At 52.0% G+C, this 20,479-nt stretch overlaps 1 protein-coding gene across 1 annotated transcript; it reads left to right on the top strand.

Annotated features, from left to right (window-relative positions):
- Window positions 1-3,139: 3,139 nt before the first annotated feature.
- Window positions 3,140-17,625, top strand: DMKN (dermokine). The gene is made up of 21 exons (XM_044256329.1): window positions 3,140-3,854; window positions 4,115-4,330; window positions 4,446-4,502; window positions 4,795-4,845; window positions 5,006-5,179; window positions 5,781-5,834; window positions 6,217-6,282; window positions 6,536-6,586; window positions 8,405-8,449; window positions 9,094-9,147; window positions 10,091-10,141; window positions 10,289-10,336; window positions 10,543-10,590; window positions 12,756-12,812; window positions 13,099-13,146; window positions 14,772-14,816; window positions 14,938-14,979; window positions 15,296-15,361; window positions 16,395-16,418; window positions 16,759-16,806; window positions 17,305-17,625. The coding sequence occupies exons 1-20, from the start codon at window positions 3,477-3,479 to the stop codon at window positions 16,804-16,806; spliced, it is 1,623 nt and encodes a 540-aa protein (XP_044112264.1). The 5' UTR covers window positions 3,140-3,476; the 3' UTR covers window positions 17,305-17,625.
- The last annotated feature ends 2,854 nt before the right edge of the window (window positions 17,626-20,479 follow it).

The following is a 20,479-nucleotide window of genomic DNA, read 5'->3' as shown; positions in this document are numbered from 1 at the left end:
GCCTGTTCCTCAGAGGGACCCTGTTAACACTGAGTCAGACAACAGCCCTCCTCTATCAAAACCCACCACTCTTTCTACCTCATTCAGAGTAAGAGTCCGAGTCCTCACAATGGCCCCAAGTCCTCCTGTCTGGGCCCGTTTCTCTTTGACTTCAACACTTCCAATTTTCCCCCCTGCTCCAGTCAGTGGTCCTCAAATAGAGTAAGTAGGTTCCTGCCCCAGGGCCTTTGCACTGCCATCCCTCTGCTTGGGATACTCTATCCCCAGACATCCTTATGGCTCACTCTCTCACTTCCTTTGGGTGTCAATTCGTAAGTCACATCTCAAAGAGCCTTTCCTGATTGCCTGATTTAAAATACTCACTGTATTTTTCATTAGTGCTCACCACCTGCTATGTTAATTGTCCAACATCCTCACAATGAATGTGAGCTCCCTAAGGGGAGAGATTTAGATGATCTCCCACACTGTATCCTCCATGCCTAGAACAGGTCTGACACACAGAAGGTACTCAATAAATACTTAGAAGAATGAATGAATTAGTGACTTAGGAAAGCTGAAATCAGAGGGTCTTGGATGTGAGGTCGTGTAGGTCGGATTTGTGGATGCCATTAGGAACAGGCACAAAGGAGTCATGGGGATGAGGTAGGAAAAGCTGGTTGGAGTCAGACAGACCTGGGTCATATTTGACCCACACCACCATTTTACCACCATATTTTCAAAATACCTCTTATATGTGTATTGATCAGCCCTGGGCCTCAGTTACCTCACCTGCAAAATGGGAATGTCTACTCCCCCTGCCCCGAGGTTGTTGTAAGGATTAAATGAGATCATGCATATGGAAGCACTTAGCCTTCTATTTGGTTCACAACAGGCATTTCATAAATATGCCTGCAGACCACATGAGGTGACCTCTCAGGTCCGGGGATGTCTGAGGGCAGTTTCCCCCAGAAGGCAGAACATGGGAGCACAGGGGAGAATCCAGCTGGTTCAGGAACATGGCTTTGAGTAAGCCTGAATTACTCAATGAGCGCCCTGCCCTTTTCTCAATTTTCCCTCAAGCTTTCTGTTTATGTTAGAGAGGAAGACTCAAGTTCTGTGCTCCTGTGCCTTGACTACCTCCCTCATACTTGCCAGTCTCCTTTTTTAACACAGGAGCCGCGGCCAGCTCTCATGTAACACCGCTGTGTACTTCTCACTATGTTTTCTGTTACTTTCTATTTGTGGACAAGTGATCCTGGCTTTCTGTTTACAGTAGCAACGTAAAATATACTTAAGAAAGTAAGCTGGCTTAAAGAAAAATATTAATAACAGAGATGGGTCAGGAGGCAGATATACACCACGGTGAAGGCAGTGGCCCATGAGGGAAGTGTGGGAAGGAGTCTCTGAGGCAGGGAGCGTTCTACCCCCAGCCCCGTGGTCCTGTCCTCGGACGTGGAAGCAGCTGGCTCAGGGGCTGAGGTGTCTGTCCATCAGCAATCCGGAGGCCTCAGATTTACTCCTGCCCCCTGTCCCCTGCCTTCCATTAGGCCCCAGGGCAAAACCACTACCAATTCCATCCAGAGAAGAATGAAGGTTTTGACAAGCAGCGGGAGGTCTGAGACGGAGGATGACAGAATGTACTGGGAGCAGAGTTTAGGAGCGGGGCAGGCCTGGGCTTGGCTTTGGCTCTACCACACACCACCATTCCCCTCTGAGCCCCAAATTCTCTGTCTCTAAATGGGGTAATTCTAAGACTATCTCCCAGGGCTGTGTGAACCTTAAAGTGCTTAGTCCGGCACTGGGCACCCAGAGCCATGGATAGACTGGAGCCGTGGTGACAATTACGATGATGATTACCACTACCACCATTATCACTCTCATTAAAGGGAGATGGAATAACAGGGAGGTGGGAGGCGCCCAGGACAGACAGGGATTGTGTTTACGCGGTGAGAGGTGCTGGATATTACAAGCTGGGGTGCGGATGCTGGGGTGGAGAGAGACTGACTGAAAGACATTGAGAAAGGCGGATGGAAACCAGCCCCTCCTAAGTCGGTGATGAGTTCCAGTGATACAAGGCTGGCGACAAGTGGGAGGCCCCAAGGCCCTGGGAACAGAGAAGTGGACGGGTGCTGGACAGGGGTGAGATGGGTTAGATGACTGAGCTCTGTGTCCTGAGCTGGGACAGGGAGAGGGCCACGCTGCTGACAGAGGGCCCTGGGAGGGGGCAGGGTGGGGGGCTTGTGCTGTCTCCTCCTCCCCTGCCGCCAGGTCCTGGGGAGACTGGGGGTGGGGTGGGGCAAGCAGCAGTCCCAGTCCTCTCAGGAGGCTCTGAGCTCACACACGTGCCCCTGTGGGCCAGGTAAACAGGATGGGTGCCTGGGTCAGCTGCTCCCTCCCACTCATCCCCTGGGGGTGGCTGGCCCGCCCAGTTCCCTGCTCCGCACCCAGCTTTCTCAGCCAAGAGCAGCCCGAGTGCTGAGACGCCCTGATGACCACTCTGGCTACTTCCTACCTCCATACCTGGGGTCCCCACTGAGGGCAGTCTCACAACTCCCAGAGTCTCTGTGGAGTGGAAAGCATGAAAGAGTGTGAGGACAGTCACCTTTAGGGGGCAGCATGGGAGGGAAGAGAGATGGGAGAGGAAAAGGCCATCAAAACTGAGAGAGCAAGGTCAAGAAAGCACCTGCCTCTCATCCCGGTGCCCCTGATCCAGGTTGGGTTACACCTTGGGTGGGTCTCGCCCCATCGGGTTCCCTACGCTTGTCTCCTGGTTGGGTCCTGCCTGTGGTTCCTTTCTCTCTTTTTTTTTTTTTAAAGATTATTTATTTATTTATTTGACAGAGAGAAATCACAAGTAGATGGAGAGGCAGGCAGAGAGAGAGAGGGAAGCAGGCTCCCTGCTGAGCAGAGAGCCCAATGTGGGACTCGATCCCAGGACCCTGAGATCATGACCTGAGCCGAAGGCAGTGGCTTAACCCACTGAGCCACCCAGGCGCCCGGTTCCTTTCTCTTGAGTCCCCTCCACCTACCACCTCTAGGAGACATCAACCACCTATCTCCTCAGATGCCCCCATCCCCACCCTGCGCCCCAAATTCCTGGGGTTGGGAAATCAGAACACCTTTGCACCTGCCTCATCCCATTTCTTCCTCCCTGATGCTCGGGCTCCCTCTCTGTTTCAACACAGACTCTCAGACTCACAATTACAGCTCATTACCCTATCGGTGGCTGGCCCTGAGTCATGAGGGAGGGACTCTGGGCTCCCTAGCCCCGTCACCTTCTCCCAGGCCACAGTATAAGGAGTAGCGGCAGGGAGGAGGACTCTGGGAAGGCAGGGGAATCTGGGACAGGAGAGAGAAGGCTGCGGACTTAGAGGAACGGAGAGTGAGTCAGGAGGAAGAACACAGAGAAAGGCACACGCAGACACGGGGGTAGAGGAAGGGCAAAGAGAAGAAAACTTGGGTCGGAAGAAGATAGGAGGGAAAGGAGCGAGGCAGAGATGAAGTCACAGGGCTCCCTGGCCTGCCTCCTGCTGGCCCTGTGCCTGGGCAGTGGGGAGGCTGGCCCACTGCTGCGAGGAGGGGAGAGGGCTGGAGCAGGTGCTGGGGATGCCTTGGGACATGGGGTAGGACATGCCATTGGACAAGGGGTGGGAGATGCTATTAGCCATGGAGTCGAAGAGGCTGTTGGCCAAGGGGCTGGAGAGGCAGCTGGCTCTGTAGCCAGAGAAGTCATGGGTCATGGCATGGGGGAGGCAGCCCGTGCCCTTGGAAACACTGGGGGTGAGGCTGGCAGACAGGCTGAGAACATCATTCGACGTGGAGAAGATGCTCTCCACAGCTCCTGGCAGGGGATGCCTGGCAGCAACGGTGCTTGGGTGAGTAGCGGGCAGCTGGGTGTGGAAATGGAAGGCTGTGGGCAGTTGGGTTGAGAATCTTGGAAATCAGTTAGAAGGATGACTGGGTCTCTTATTTGTGGCTGTCTGGGGTGGTTTCCCTCCATGGGATGACGCCTCCTTCTTCTACCATACTGGGGTCTCCCTCTACCTGCCTCTGCCTATGTCCTGCTGTGCCTGCCCTCCCCTATCACGGAGGGGGAAGGGCACACATACTCAGTGCAGGCGTGTTGTTCTTGCAGGGAAACGGCGGCCAGCCTCCATCTGGAGGCCATGGCATCTTTGGCTCCCAGGGTGGCTCTGGAGGCCACAGCCAAGGCAATTCTGGAGGTCCAGGGACTCCCTGGGGCCAGGGGTATCCCGGAGGTCCAGATGGCAGCTTGGGAACCCACTCTCAGGGAGGCTCCTGGGGCCAAGGAGGCAACGGAGGGTCTTTCAGCTCGGGCACCAACGCTCAGGTACAGTAACCATCCGAGCCCTGAGGCTTTCCACCTCCTGCCCTTCAAGCCCACACTCTCCACGCCTCCCTCATCTTACTGTCGGTACCCACACTCGGCCCCCTCCTCTCTGCAGGGGACTGTGGTCCAACCTGGTTACGGGTCAGTGAGAGGCAGCAACTCACATACAGAGGTAAGGGAAAGAGTATGGGGAGGAGGAAGAGGGTGTCCAGGTGCGTGTGCCAGAAAGTAGGAGAGACGAAGAGGAAAGAAAGGCTGGGGGGTCAAGGTACAAGGCAGATTGGACAGGAAAGAGATGGGTTAGGTGAGGAGGCCAGGAAGAGGGGAGGGAAGTGGGATGGGTGTGGGGCAGAAACAGGTGGGGAAAGAAGGCCAAGCCATAGGAAACAGGAGAGCCTGGCCTGTAGCGATGGCTTTCACTGAAGTCTGGAAACTCACCTGTCCTTGGAAATTTTCCTCTGCAGTGCACCAACCCCCCACCATCTGGCTCAGGCGGAAGCTCTAGCAACTTCAGGGTAAGGGGATGGGCCGTTGGAGCATGTTGTGCAGGGAGTAGACAGAACATGGGCTCTCCTCAGACTGTGCTGTGGGGAATATGCTAGAGCCAGAGAGGGAGGGGAGGGAGGGAAGCAAACACTCCTGATATTCTCACTCTGGTCCCTTCCTGCCCCTTAGGGAGGCAGTGGTGGCAGCAGTGGCAGTGGCAGCGGCAGTGGTGGCAGTGGTGGGGGCAATGGCCATGGTGGCAGCAGTGGCAGTGGTAGCAGCAGTGGCAGCAACAGCGGTGGCGGCAGCAGCGGCGGCAGCAGTGGCAGCAACAGCGGTGGCAGCAGTTATGGGCCCAGCTGGGTGAGTTCTACTCTGCTGCTCACCATCCCAGGGCTCCTCAGCTCCTGCTCCCCACCTTCGCGGCCCGCCAGGCAGGCTTCCTTACACAGCCGGCTCTCTGGGGCCTCAGCAGAGGTGCCCCCGCTGCTGCGTCTGCTCGCTCGGCTCCCTTCTGCCCGGCGCGGGTGGGGATGCCCTGTGTCCTGTCTAACCCACTCCTGCGGCTGCGCCCGCTTGGTGGATAGGTCTAGAGCTGGGGGTGGCAGAGGGGAGAAGAGAGGTGGATGCAGGAAACGGGCTTGGGAAGCTCCCAAGAGAACGGTGGCAGGCCCGTTGCACACACGGAGACAAGGACACGTACAGAGCTGGGGTGATAAATACAGGGCACAGGAGGCCCCTCCCAAAGGGCTGAGGGGACTGGGGGAAGAGCGGACTATAGTCTGGCAGCTGGCTTAGGGTGACTCTCCCAGAGGAGTCCTGCAAAAGCGGGAGCACAGTTGGCTCCCCCGGGTATCTGGGAAAGGTCTGAGGCAAGAAGGGGTAAGTAAGGAGAACAAGCCAGGTCACATAAGCTGCTTTAACTTACTGCTCCATATACTATCTGTTTTCCCTCCCAATCTAGGACCGTCCTTTAGAAAATTCTAGGAATTTTCAAAGCGGCTCCTCAGGTTCACAGGTAAGGACTCTTGGGGTCCCTTCCTCTACCTATGTTCCAGGAGAGGGAGGGGTAAGGAGAAGAAGGGGGAGGACAGACAAGCCCTTAGGTGCCAGGATCAAGGCTCTGAAGATGTTAGGCTCCAAAGGCTTTTTGGCTTCTGGCATGTGGTAGGGGGAGAGGACGACAGCTCAAAATCCCCAAACTGTCCTGCGTTTCCAAATACACCTGGTCATACCTGTCCTTTGTGCTCTGAATAACTTCCCTCACTGGCCAGCTGGCTCAAGATGGGAAGAGATGGAGGTTGGCAGAGGGGAGTAAAACAAATTATAATGTCCAGACAACGATCTGGTTCCCACTGAATCCTTTTAAGACCCTGTGTGGACTCATGTTCCCCTCGTAGGGATACAATACCGGCTCTTCCTGGGGTAGCAGTGGTGGCGGAAGTGGCAGTGGAAATAAACCTGGGGTGAGTGTCTGCTGAGTGCACACGGTGCACAGATCTGCCTCCTCTTCCTGGAGGGGAGGGGAGATAACAGGTGCTGAGGCTCCTTGGATGATGGGAGAGCTGGGAGAGCACTGGCCAGAGCTGAGAATGGGGCTGAGGTGGGGTGGCTGCTGGTTAGCCTCAGGGTTAATAGATTCATGTGTGCAGCAGTGTGGGGGCTGCCCCTGGTGTCTAGGCCGGAACAGAGGGAAAGCTGTTTCTCTCTCTCTCACAGTGTGACAGCCCAGGGAATGAAGTCCGCATATCCGGAGGATCTGGGGGTCAGGTAAGAGCCAAACTTGGGACTGTGCCCACTCCTGCTTGGCGCCACTCCTAAGGCTAACCTTCATCCCAGCCCTGTCCGTGGGAAAGAAACCAAATGCATACTCCTACAAATATTAAAAATCTCCAAAGTAATAATTAATTGCAAATCCTTACATGATATGCCTCACTTTATACCATGGAGGAGGCTATGAAAAATCACATAGAAACCAGTCCTTCTAGAAACATAATCACTTCAAGTGACCTACACCCACCCGGCCAGTAAACAGAAGGCCTGAACAGAATGCCATGACCTCTTCGACAGCATCTGGAAACTGGGTTTGGAATGCACAGACTTTCCTCCTAGTTATTCTGGAAATCTGGGCTTTCTGTCAGCATCTACAGCACTGTCAAGAGGAAGTGTTACGCTAAGGTCCCCACGAAGAGCCTAGAGGTCTTGTGAAAACGCAGGTTCTGAGTCAGCAGGCCTGGGGTGGGGCTGAGATTTTGGTTTCTACCAGGTTCTGGCAAGGCCGATGTGCACTGGTGTGAGCACAGCCGATGGGGAGAAGGCTCCCTGAATATTAGGCTCCTCGGATATTAAGGATACTAACCTCTATGGGTAGGTAGGTGTTAGTTTCTTAACTAACGATTTCCTAACTAACTAACTCTCTGGCTTGTAACTCTGTTTCTAGTTCTTTGTATACCAAAGTCTTAAATATGTAGTCAAATATACCAGTCTCTTCTATGGTTTCTGCTCTTGAAAAGAAAAAGGCCTCAATTTTCTTCTAGAACTACTAATACATCTATACTTTCATTTTTTATATTTAACTCTTTAATCTACCAGGGCTTTACTTTGCTATATACAATCTAGTTCCATTCCTCAGTTTGGCTAGACTTGCCCCACATTTTGGATCAGAGCTGTGTGCTCTCTTATGAAGGGAAAACCAGATAAAAACAGAAGGGGGGGTACCATCTAGGTATAACTTGTGCCCCCTGAACCCTCCAAATATTTACCTGGTGTTGCCAGCCACACACATAGAATTATTTACACCATTGATGTAAAATGTCACTTGTAATTACCTTCATACTTTGGGTTCTATCTGGTCAAACTGACTCCATCTGTTCCGTGACAAGGTTTTCTTTATGATACGTTAATATCTGCCAGTACAGGTCATCCTTTGTTGCCTGTCTTTTCCAGTGTTTTTTCACCTATTCTTTTTTTTTCCAACATTTTAAAAACATTATATTTATTTATTTGACACACAAAGAGAGAGAGAGAGAGAGAGATCACAAGTAGACAGAGAGGCAGGCAGATAGAGGGGGAAGCAAGCTCCCTGCTGAGCAGTGAGCCCGATGTGGGGTTTGATCCCAGGACCGTGAGATCATGACCTGAGCCCGAGGCAGAGGCTTAACCCACTGAGCCACCCAGGCACCCTCACCTATTCTTAAACATTTATTCTTCCAGAAGAATTCCAAGATTATTTTGGCCAATTCTTTTTTTTTTTTTTTTAAGATTTTATTTATTTATCAGAGAGAGAGAGGGAGAGAGCGAGCACAGGCAGACAGAGTGGCAGGCAGAGGCAGAGGCAGAGGGAGAAGCAGGCTCCCCGCCTAGCAAGGAGCCCGATGTGGGACTCGATCCCAGGACACTGGGATCATGACCTGAGCCGAAGGCAGCTGCTTAACCAACTGAGCCACCCAGGCGTCCCTATTTTGGCCAATTCTAAAAGAGAACTCCATGAGGACTATTAGAGGAACTGTATTAAATCAATACAGAAAGGTGCATGGAGGGACCTAAGATCTAAAACAATGATCTCTGTTGCACTGTCTCATCCCTCAGGGCTTTGGAGGACAGGGAGGTTCCGGCGGCTATGGCGACATCAGGGTAAGGAGATGACCAGCACTGAGAGTAGAGACCGGTGGCGGGAGATGGGATGGAGGTCTCCTTTGCAACAGCAATGCTACCAGAGCTGATAGTCTTGCACCCAAGCTGGTCTTGATCTTAGCTCAGGGAATTCATCTCAGCACTGGGAAAGTGCTTTAGAAGTGCCTCCCTCTAACTTAGGACTTTAGAAGTGCCTCCCTCTAACTTAGGAGGAGAGGAACTAGAGGACTTCTGTGCCCCTAGGCTCCCACTGACTCTCCAGCCAGTGGCCCCTTTCTGACCAATGTGACACATCTGCCCAGACCATGGCTTACAGTTTGCATCAGTTTAGTCCAACAGTCTGGCTGGCTTCTGCCTCAAAACCAGGGGACAGTTCAGATACTTTGGTGGCAAAGGCCCTTCCCGTTAGGTTTTGGGCAGTTGCGGAAGTGAATATAAAGAGATGGTTATGTTGCCAATTGAGTAATAACCCAATCCACAGGAAGGTGAAGCAAAATTTGCCAGGGAGAAGAGCCTCTCTTGGGGATCTGGGAAATATGCTGGGTTTGTGCCCTGATTCAGGAGTCCCTTGCCCACATCCTGCTATCTTGCCCTCTCATCCTACATGCGCCCTCCACAGACTCTCTTCCATTTTCTCTCTGTAGGAAATAAGCAAAGAGGGCAGTCGTCTAGTTGGGGGTCCCCAAGACAATTATCAGGTGAGCACAGATGGCTTTAGGAGAAGGGCTGGTAGAGTGTGGGGACAGAACACTAAGGGATGGGGAAAAGAAACAGAAACATCAGTACCTTCTTGCAAGCTGCTCTGACTCTGTGTTGAGTGACCACCAGGAGACTAGACAGGGGTCTGGGATCCCTGTCTCCTTGGTTCATCCATTCCTCTCCCTTCTACAAACTACGATCATCACTGTGTATTATCGCTGAGAGGGAAACACAGCCAAAAGTAACAGGAGAATGGTCAAGGGGCTATTTTTGGAAACCATACTTTAGAAGTGTTAACCTCTGAGTTAGAAAGCAGTGACCTCTCAGTTAGAAGACGGGGGTTCAGAGGACAGCTGTTCCACCTGTCTGTCATCTGTGCATCTTCAGGCAGGGCAGTTGTTCTCTCTGAGCCTGGGCCTCCTCTCAGGTAAAATGGGGATGGCAAAACCTAACTAGCTCCACGCCACAGTTACTGCAGAGCTTTCTGCATCGTGACCAGAGCAAAGTGATTCAGGATCTAGACACTGGAGTCCGACAAGGAAACAGAACCCGAGGCACGCTGCTGGACAGCTCTGAGTTTGCTTCGCTCCTCTGTTAAGTGGAGACGTCTCCACACAGGAATGTGGCGGGATAAGGCACTGTGCTAGGCACGTGGTGGGACTACACATGAGCTCCCAGCAGTCTTTTTGGGACAGGCTTTGGGGTGAGGCAGAATAAGAATATGATTCAAAGGAATGGGCAGGGCTATTCTAGAAATAAGTGGCAGAACATTCCAAGAAGGTGGGACTTCCTATTGCTGTGTGAGAAAAGAGAGGAGGTGACTTTACCCAGAGTACACAGAGCCTGAGCAAAGGCAGAGCTGGTGGGCCTGGAGCAGGCTAATAGTGGGCATGCGTGACAGGAGGCACAGGCCTTGAACAGTAGTCCCCCCTTCCTACCCAGTGGCAAGGGCCCAGCGGAAGAGGTGAAGCTGTCAGTGGGATCAATACCTTGGTGAGTGGAGGCATAACCCCACCTTTGGCCGGGACCATGGCATCAAGCTATCCCTTGCCTCCCCTCCGGACCCTCAGAGTACCTGCCCCTGCCTCTTGCTCACAGGGTGGGTTCCTACTCTTATCTCCTTTCTCTTTGGTTCCTTAGAACTCTCAGACATCTCCTGGGATCTTCAATTTTGACACTTTCTGGAAGGTGAGTTCAACAAGATCTCTCTACCCACTCTCTTGTGGAAAATCGAAGTTCTGTCCCTCTGCCCTGTGGGCTTGAAGCCCTCTTTCCAGAAAGACCGACTGTCAGTGGTGGTCCTTGATCTCTTGCCCTGAGGTCCTGAGACAACATTACATCGCATTACAACTCAATTTGCCATTTTCCTTTTTTTTTTTTTTAAATCTCTGCAGAATTTTAAATCCAAGCTGGGTTTCATTAACTGGGATGCCATAAACAAGGTAAGGGCTAGAAGGCCGTGCCATTCAATCTTTGTGAGAGAGGGAAAGAGAGAAGAAAGCTAACTGCTAACCCCTAACTTGGGGAGCTGGGGAAGTGATGATGGCAGTGGAAGGGGCATTCTGTCCAGTGCTTAAAAAAAAGGACAAAAACAAAGAGGAAGGAGGCAGAGGCAAGAAGAGGGTAGTTTGGAAACAGCTAGGAGTCCGGGAAGAGGAAGGAATGGGCCTCTTATGTCTCAACACAAAAACTGAACAGGTGTCAACCTCAGTTTCTCCTTTGAGACCTGGAAGGTTAAGGGGAGAGTGAGGAGGCCTAGTCCTTGCAGGGGAAGGACTTAACAGTCAGGAGGAGCTAGAGGCCCCAGGAGGAATGACACTGAGAAAGAAGGGAAGGAAAGTGATTATGTGCCCAGTGCCTGCTGGGTGCCAGGTGTTCTGGGCCCTGGGTGTGCATAGGTTGAAGAGGCACTTGGAGCCCAGAACCCTCTTCTCCTTCCCCCCTGCCCACCCATTCCACATTCAGGGATCCCTTGGCCAGGCTGATCTGATGCCCAAATAGCAGACATGCCTCCAGAGCAGAGGCAGGCCGATAATCCAAACAAACTCCAAAGGCAGAAGTTGCAAGTGACAGCCAACGGATGTGCTTTGTTTGAGCCACTGTTTTGTTTTATTTTAAAAACACTATGAATTAGTTGCCAAAGATTAAAAATTGAGAGGTTCTACAAAATGACTTGAAATTCTAAATTCTCTTGGAAAATGAGGCAACGCTGGGCCCCTCTTTCCTCGAGCTCTAATGGACAGGAGCTGAATAGCGGCTGTTTCTTTCCTGCAGCCACATGCCTGCTGCCCAGCAGTCACCCCAGCAGCTGAGCTTCTGACCCTTACAGTAGAAGAAGGAAGCCAAGGGTCCCTGCCCTCTAAAACTCGTGGGGGATACAGGTGGTGGTAGGCAGGGAGGTGAAGAGAAAGCCCCAAACTCAGGCAAGGCCAAGTCTGCGCCTTGGGGAAGAAGGTGGGAGAGTGAAAGATGTGGGAGGCAGAAGTTCCCAGGTGCAGGGCAGTGCAGGTTTGGATGAACTGAAAGAGCCAAATGGACTTTTCTGTTTTAAAGAAAATGGTGTCTGAGAGGGGCGAGACTCCTTACTGTGGATCTCGGGGAGACCAGGCCCCCAAACATGAGGAGCTTAGGGTCAGAGGCACAGATGGATACTTCCCCAGGGGCCAGAAAGGCAGTGAACATGGGGAGGGGGTGGGCAGTAAAGGGAGTGCTCATAGTTAGGCAGGATCCATTTGGGGCAGCTTCCCCAGAAGCAGATCTAAGAAGGGGAGCAGGACAGAGATTGGCAGAGAGGAGAACAGAAGGCCCATCTCCTTAACAGGGAGGGAGCTGAGCATTGGGGCCAGACTGAGCAGTGACAACAGGGAGACTATACGTAACAGTTCTTGGCAAGTATGAGTTGTTCCATCCCAAACTGGAATTTCTGGATTTGACTGGATGACAGCCACCCTGGGCAAAAAGATCCTTGCCGATTTCAGGAGCAGAGGCCTGATCCACTCGACTTGGCCCATTAGGTCCTGAATTCTTACTCCTTGAGCTTCCTCTTAGAACTTATTTCTTTGCCCAGGACGAGAGCTTTCGCACCCCGTGACTTCCAGACAAGGAGCTACCAGATGGATGGGAGCCCCCAACCCCTTCCTAAAACCCCACTACTCCACCACTAATCTCAACCCTTAACCTTGAATAAACCGTAGCTGCCCCACACTCCTGGTCTCTGCTCCTTTCTTACGTCTCCATTGTCATTCCAGGGGGGTTGGAAGGGTCATCCACAGCCCTGCAGCTTCGGGAAATGGGCTGGGGGTCCTGGTCCTGTCCTGAGGTTGGGCTGCAGTAAGGTTCTGTCAGAGGCCGGGGAAGCAGGGAGAGTGAAGAGTGTGGTGTGTGTAGGGGGGAGGGGGGCTGGTTAGCGGCTCCCGAGATCTAGTCTCTCTTTCCCCCTCTGCTTCCAAAAGCAATTTACTAGTGTTCCTAAGACACCCCAGCTTCCCTCCAAACCTTAGTCATGATGAAATTCTGAAGGCTGAGTGATGGTGGTAGCAGGAATAGGGGTATAGGTGAGCAGGAGGCCAAGCTCCCTGCTCACCCCTACCCCACCTTTCCTCCACAGGGCCAAGTCCCACGCCCCAGCACACGCGCCCTGCTCTACTTCAGCCGACTCTGGGAGGTAGGAGATCTCTCACTTTTCAGAGAACTGGGGATCTGGTCATCTGTCCCTTTCCCCACCTCCCTCAAGCTCCAGCCCACCTGTCACAAAATTCGCCCTTTTTTCCTTGTGAGATGGGCAAACTCGCCCAAATACCATCAGAAGTGCTAACACCCTCAAGCTCCAGTATGCTTATCTTCATCTAACCCCAAACCACACCCAGGTGCCAAAACCCATTCTTGTACCTTTCCAACAAGCTGCCATACTCCTCGCTCTGAGCCCCACTCACCTCTTCTCCTCCCTCTAGGATTTCAAACACAACACCCCTTTCCTGAACTGGAAAGCCATTATTGAGGTAAGGGTGGCAGAACCTCTCGTTCTGGAAGCCCAGCTCTGGGGACATGGGACCTGGGCTCTTGGCAATGGCTTGCATTCAGTCCCTTTCGCTTACCCTCCCTGCTGAGGGAGCTCCTCCCTCTCTTCCCACTCTCCTCCCTTTCTGCTAAGTGGAGGTGGGGTAGGAGAGAGAAGCCAGTGAGTCACTACTGAAGGAGTAGGATGGGCGGTCCTCCTTGGGATAAAAACTGAAGCCAAGGACTGGGGCCTTCACAGGCGCAGGAACATGAAGCCCGCCACCCTCTCTGCTCTGCTGCTGTTCCTGCTGGGCGTGGCCTGGCTCAGGGGGAGCCACAGCTGGGTGGGTACTGCAGGGTGAGCAGGGGAGGGGACGTGAGGTGGGGAAGAGAGAGGGGCCTGGAGCTGGAGCCAACTCTCAGGACTGGAAAAGGGGTGTTAAGGAGGAAAGCTGAAAGGAAACAGGAGGCATGAGGGGAGCAGGTCAGGCAGTGGTCAAGTGTGAGCAGGTGCAGAAGGTCTGAATGTCTGGGTTCTGGGAAGGAGGGGTCCTGCAGAAGGCCGCATCTTGATTCTTCCTGGCCAGTGGCCTTTGGGCACAGAGGCTAAGGTTGCCCACTCACTCATCCGTGTGGGCCAGGTACACGAGGCTGGACAGGTGGGGCCATGCAAAGGGGGGAGGTCAGGGCCCTCCAGGTGCGTGTTGTCATGCACTCATGAATGACCAGTGTGCCTTGTTGTCTGAGGGAAATCTGAATTTAGGTGTTCACAACTATTTAAAAATGCAGACCATGCAAAAAATCCCTGGAGGCCTATGGTCAAGCCGTTTGTGGTCAAGACCTCGGTGTTAGGGCTAAGAGTAGGGCTACAATTCAGTAGGAGTTAAGTTGGAGTTAGGAGGAACACCGTAACTCTGTGGGGGAGGGGGAGGGTGGGAGTGGGGGTTCCAAGTGGAGAGGTGGTGGTCACAGAACCTAAACTTCTCTCCTGCTGCTGAGAATTTTCCTCTTGCCTCCACTGCAGAGGGGAATGGCCCATGGACCTGCGCTGTGTCTCACGTGGCTTCATGGGTTTTCTTGCATTTCTCCCCTTTCGCTCTCCTTTGGCTCAGTGTGAACCTAATCACCTCACTCTGCCTCTGTTTGCTGAGGGTAGCATCCCATTCTTCCAGAAGCCCTGTGGGAACAGTGTTTGTGAATAGGAATTACAGGGCTTAAGGAGGGAGCAGGGTTTGGTGTTGGTAGAAGGTGGGTTGGGGCTGAGGGGCCGTGTCTGCCCCAAAGGTGCCTACATAGGCACCGCTCACTTGCCATTCCTGCTCCGTCAGAGGCTGGCCTGCCAGAGCTCCAAGTGCGTGGGTGGGGGCAGTTGCCTCGCTCCCCCACACTGAGTGTAGAAAGCTGTCCTGTATCTATTGGGGTCATCAGTGTCCTCAGGCTCACTGGCTTCTCTGGAAGCACTGCTGATCCTGGACCCTGGAGAGGGGTGCAGCGGGATGCGTGGGTGCTGGTGCTTGCGCGGGAAAACAGGGCCTGGGTGACGACAGGCTGCTGGAGCCCTGCGAGTCTGGCAGGGCTCCAGGGACCTTGGACAAAGACCCCTTCACGGAGACTCTCTCCCTTCAAGGGTGCCGATGCATCGCTCCAGAAGAGGTCGGGCGGTGCGGGTCAGGTGAGTCTCTCTCTGCCCTCAGACTGACGTTGATGGTCCCAGGTCCCTCTCGGTCTGGTTCTTGGGGCTGGCCAATCTGAAATTCTCTCTCCTCCACACCCCCATGCTGTTGTTTTCTCAGTCTGGCGGAGGATGGCAAGAAGTGGCCGCTGTGACTTCTAAGGTAAGACATCTGCCACCTGACCACCTGATTCAAACCACGCTCATTTCCCTGGTCTCCTGCCTTCACTTCCCAAAGTGATACTTGAGGAGATGCGAGAGGTACCAGGGAAGGAGGAGGCAGGGCCACTCAGACTATAAGGGAGGTGAGGCTATGGGCTCTGCCTGGCTGAAGGAGATTCTATAGAAAAAAATGCATGACACAAGGAAGGAAGGCAGGGTTTGGAAACAGGTCTGGTCCAGGCCAGGAACTGGTGTGTTTATTCCACAGCAAAATGCCCTCATCCCTTCTCTCTCTACCCCCCTGCTTTCTTCCACAGAATACCTATAACCAGCAGGCATACCCTACTCCTGCTGGGCAGTACTCAGCCAAGATCCCCTCTAAGGTAAGACTCCCAACTGCCTTATTTCCCCACTGGGGTCTCTGCATGGAGTGGGGGGAGAGTGAGGGGCTTTCATGGCCAGGCTTAGCTGAGGCCGAGGCAGAATCCTGTTCATTTTGACAGTCATGTCTCTCCGCCCCTGCGTAGGGAGACTCAGGCTCCTTGAGAGCCATTTGGAAGTGGAGGGTGGGAGGTTCAATGTTCTTCACTCCCACCCACTCAGAAAAGGTTACAAGGGGGCAGCAGCTGTGTCGCATGCCCTGGAGAAAACTGGGAACCAACATCCTCTCAAAGAGGGATATACAGCTCTAAAAAAAAATCTCACATGACACACAGCAAAACAAGTAGCCTTCCATGTAGTAGAGTCTGCTCCCTCTGCCTCTGTAACTGCTGAAATTTGTTCATGGGATGTGTGGAAGGCGAGAGGAGGGCACGCTAACACTTATGGGAGGCTTGCCCAGAAACTTGTGGTTGGTGGGAAAATTAATGTTTTGTTCCACAAAGGGAATAACGGGGGGGAAAAAAAAACCCCAACCCTGAGAATTTTGTTTCATTCAGATGCAAAGAAAGCAACCTTATACATTCAATAAATGAACACGCTAGATACTAATTAGACTGGTGAAGAAAAAACAGGTGCTATTTCCCGCCATCTCTCAGAACAAGGAGAACAAGGAAGCCCCTGGCCTCAGGGACGGGACTTATACTGAGAGATTAGGAGTAACCTCCTGACTGGGAACAGGTGAAGCAGTAGTTAGTGCTGACCGTGGGTATCCACTTGCTAATTTCCATCCATCTATCTCCCTATCTACCTTCTGTTCACTCTGCTTGGCCAGTGTGTGCTCATCTTGGGTAAATGTACTTAGGATGATAAATCTGCTTTGAAAAGAAGTCCATGGGCTGAATGTCCACAGTCAGACCCAAGGGCCTCCGAGATAAACTGGGTCTGAGCCTGCCCCTGCCATTGGGTCCCTCCTGGACCCCAAGAACAAGGCAGAGGTCACTTAGCCCCACATCACCTCCTCTGATCTCTTTCCAGGGGATAACCACGCCTTCTTCCTCGGTGAGTAGTGAGGCCGAGAAAATCGGGCTCCTGGGCCCCTGGGTGGCTCAGTGGGTTGAGCCGCTGCCTTCGGCTCAGGTTGTGATCTCAGGGTTCTGGGATCGAGTCCCGCATCAGGCTTTCTGCTCAGCAGGGAGCCTGCTTCCCTCTCTCTCTCTCTGCCTGCCTCTCTGTCTACTGTGATCTCTGTCTGTCAGATAAACAAATAGAATCTTTAAAAAAAAACAAAAGAAAAGAAAAAAAAGAAAATCGGGCTCCTGAGAGAAGGGATCTGGGTCCAGAGGGCGTGCAGGGCCAGGGTCAGGGCCATGGCCACTCAAATGTTCTCTATGTCCCACAGGCTTCCCGGGTGCGCCCTGGCCTGCTGCAGTGGGTGAAGTTCTGGTAGGTGAGTGTCAGAGCAAGTGGTGCAGGCCTCCATCCAGGAGATGAGAAGCAGCCACCCCGGGGGGCAGGGCTGGGGTCTTGGCATTTGCTTTGCTTTAGGTGGATGCTCTAAAGGCATGGAGAAGGAGACCCCAGTGGAGAAAGACTCATCAGGAAACCAGTGAGGACACTCGGAAAGCACCCTCTGAGTACTGATGGAAGGCCCGCCAGAGGCCCCTGCCATGCAGGGACAGCCAGAGGGAAGGTGGAGGGGAGGGATGGGACAGAAGATTCTGGGGGAACTGCAGGAGGAAGTGAGTAGCCAGTGGGGAAGGGCAATAGATTAGCTTGGCAGAACCACAAAATCTGTTTCAGGGAGAAGCAAGAGTAAGGGGACACGCAGGTGAAACAGATAGGACACCAAAAAATTGGGAGAGCAGAGGCTGGATGAAAGGATACCCGGTTTCAACACGTTCAGGAATAGCCGAATTCTACCATTCGGTCTTGTCTTTTCTTCTAGAAAATTACTTCCAATCAGGACCGAGGCCCTGAACATCAGCTGTCAAGGAGACCATCTGTGCCCTGCCCCCAACTCTCTCCCTGTGTCAGACCTGGCCTGGGTGCCGACACCTGCTTTTTCTAGGTTGGGGACTTGGTCTGTCTGCCCCTCGTTTCTTCTAACTGTGAGGTCTCCTTGTCCAGCAACCTCATCGGATAAACCTGCCACTTTGTTCACCTACTCCGTTTTGTGACCTCAAGTCACTGTAACAATTCTTCAGGAGAAGCTTCCTACTTTTGAGTTTCTTTGTGGAAATAAAATATGAATCTTGTTTCCTTACAATTTCCCACGCTGTGTTCTTTAATGTTAGGCTGATGGCCTGATCAGGGAGGATGGAAGTGATCTAGGGGCAGATAATTTGCCTTCCTGCTGAGAGTGGTAAACCAAACGGGGGAATTGAGAGAGGTAAGACCTGGGTGGTCCTGACAAGCAGTAGTTAGCTGCTCTCCCTGTGCCTCAGTTTCTTCATTGTAAGACATCATCTCGGCCCAGCCTATATCTGAATGCCATGCCCCCCCGCTGAGGCGCTCAAAGGTGTTCTGCTAGCCTGAAAAGGCAAGAGGGGAGTCATCCACATCAGGAGGTGGAAGTAAAGAGGGTTTTCAAGCGAGGAGGCCAGTCCCAGAGGGTCAGGAAGGTGCAAGAACAGGGGCCAGGGGCTAGCAGAGCACATGCCCCAGCCTTGTAAACACATGGAGGCGTGGATGAGGCTGTGTGCTTAGGAAGATGTGGGCAAGCGGCTCATAACCAGCCCAGTGCCTTGTTGTATGCAGTGGCTCTGCATCTCTGGGATACAGAGGGGGTGGCGGAGACTTCTACTCTATGAATGTGCCAAGGAAACAGGCAGAGGTTGTTGGCACAGGCTGAGCCCAGGCTTATCCCAAGCCTAGCAATTCTGCAGACAGGCCTGGAGAGTCTGCACTTAGAGTCTCTGAGTCAAAATCCCATCAAGGCCATATAATGTCTCCAAATTAGGGAGTCCCCACCACTCATCCCCGACATCCCTGCAGGGACCCAGGAAGAAAAAGGAGGATAGGAAGCACCCTGCCAGCCTAGGCGATTCTCTCTGAGATTGCAGGTTCCCCGAGGGCACAGCTCCTGTCTGCCTTGGTGATCATCGCTCCATCCTCAGCACTGACCACAGTACCTGACAAAGGGTGGGCCTTAAATAGTTGGTGAATAAATGAAAAAAAAAAAACGTGGTCCAAAATGGACTTGGGGAAACTGTCTTGATTAAACCCATCTGGGCGAGAGAAAGATGAAGACCATTCCTTTGCCCTGCATCCTCCTCTCAGTTTTGTCCTTAAATTGGGGCTACCACTTCGTGGACATACCCCCATTTTATTGTGCTTTCCTCTATTGCATTTTGTGTATATTAACGTCTTTTACAAACTGAAGGTTTGTGGCAACCCTGCATCAGGCAAGTCTATAAGCACCAGTTTTCCAATAGTATTTGCTCACTTCGTGTCTCTGTGTTACATTTTGGTAATTGTCTCAATATTTCAAACTTCATTATTATTATATCTGTTACGGTGGTCTGCGGTCCCTGATCTTTGATGTTACTATTGAAATTATTGTGGGGCACCACCTTATATATCCCTATAAGGATGGCCTTATATGCCATCCATATAAGATAGCAAACTTCATCCTTAGATGTTGTGTGTGTTGACTATTCCACTGACTGGCTGTTCTCCCATCTTTCTCCTCTCCTTGGGCCTCTCTAGTCCCTGAGACAATAATATTGAAATTAGGCCAAATTGAAATTGGGGCGTCTGGGTGACGCAGCTGCTTAAGCATCCGACTCTTGGTTTTGGCTTGGATCCTGATCTCAGCGTCGGGAGATGGAGCCCCCTGTCGGCTTCCATGCTCAGCAGGGAGTCTGCTAAGGATTCTCTCTCCCTCTTCCTCTGCTCCTCCCACCTCTAATTCTTTTTTTTTTTTAAAGAAAGGACATTAGGCTAATTAATAACCCTACACTGGCCCTCTAAGTGTTTAAGTGAAAGGAAGATTTGCATGTCTCTCACTCTAAATCAAGAGCTATAAATGACTAAGCTTGGTAAGGAAAACATGTGGAAAGCTGAGACAGGCCGACAGCTAGGCCTCTTGCTCCCTGGCCATTTGAGAATGCAAAAGAAAAGTAAATGAAGGAAATGAAAAGTGCTACTTTAGTAAGCACATGATTGATCAGAAAGCAAATAGCCTTGATGCTGATAGGGAAAACATTTCAGTGGTCTGGATGGAAGTTCAAACCAGCCGCAACATTCCCTTCAGCCAAAGCCTGATCCATAGTTAGGCCCTGGCTCTCTCCAATTCTGTGAAGGCTGAGAGAGGTAAGGAAGGTGCAGAAGAAAAGCTGCTAGCAGAGTGGGGGTTCATGAGGTTTAAGGAGAGAAGCCATCTCCATGACATAACAAAATCGTAAAGTAAAGTAGCAAGTGCTGATGTAGAAGCTGTAGCCAGTGACCCAGAAGATCGAGCCAAGGCCGTTCCTGTAGGACTTAAGCAACAGATTTTCAGTACAGATGAAACAGCCGTCTATTGGAAGGGGATGCCATCTAGGACTTGGAAAGCTGGCGACAAGTCAATGCCTGACTTCTCAGCTTCAAAGCACAGGCTGACCCTCTTGTTAGGGGCGAGTGCAGCTGGTAACTGAGTTGAAGCCACTGTTCACTGACCATTCTGAAAATCCTAGGGCTCAAAAGGATTGTGCTCCATTTACTCTGCTTGTGCTCTATACCTGGAATCACAAAGCCTGGATGGCAGCACATCTGTTTACAGCACGGTCTGTAGAATGTTTTAAGACCACTGCTGAGACCTGCTGCCCAGAAAAAAAAAAAAAAAAAAGATTCAAAATATTACTGCTCACGTACAAGGCACCTGGTCACCCAAGATCTCTGATGGAGCTGGACAGTGAGATTAGGGTTTCCTGCCTGCTGACACAACACCCATTCTGCAGCCCAAGGATCAAGGAGTCATTGTGACTTTCAAGTCTTATTATTTAAGAAATCCATTTTGTAAGGCAATGGCTGCCATAGATAATGGTTCCTCTGATGGAGCTGGGCAAAATAAATTGAAAACTTTTTGAAGAGATGCGCTGTTCTACATACCATTAAGAATATTTGTGATTCATGGGAGG

This window comes from Neovison vison, chromosome 7 (genome assembly GCF_020171115.1).
Source record: "Neovison vison isolate M4711 chromosome 7, ASM_NN_V1, whole genome shotgun sequence".
NCBI lineage: Eukaryota > Metazoa > Chordata > Mammalia > Carnivora > Mustelidae > Neogale > Neogale vison.
The sequence above is the reverse complement of the archived record's forward strand: the minus strand, read 5'-3'. Positions and strand labels throughout refer to the sequence as shown.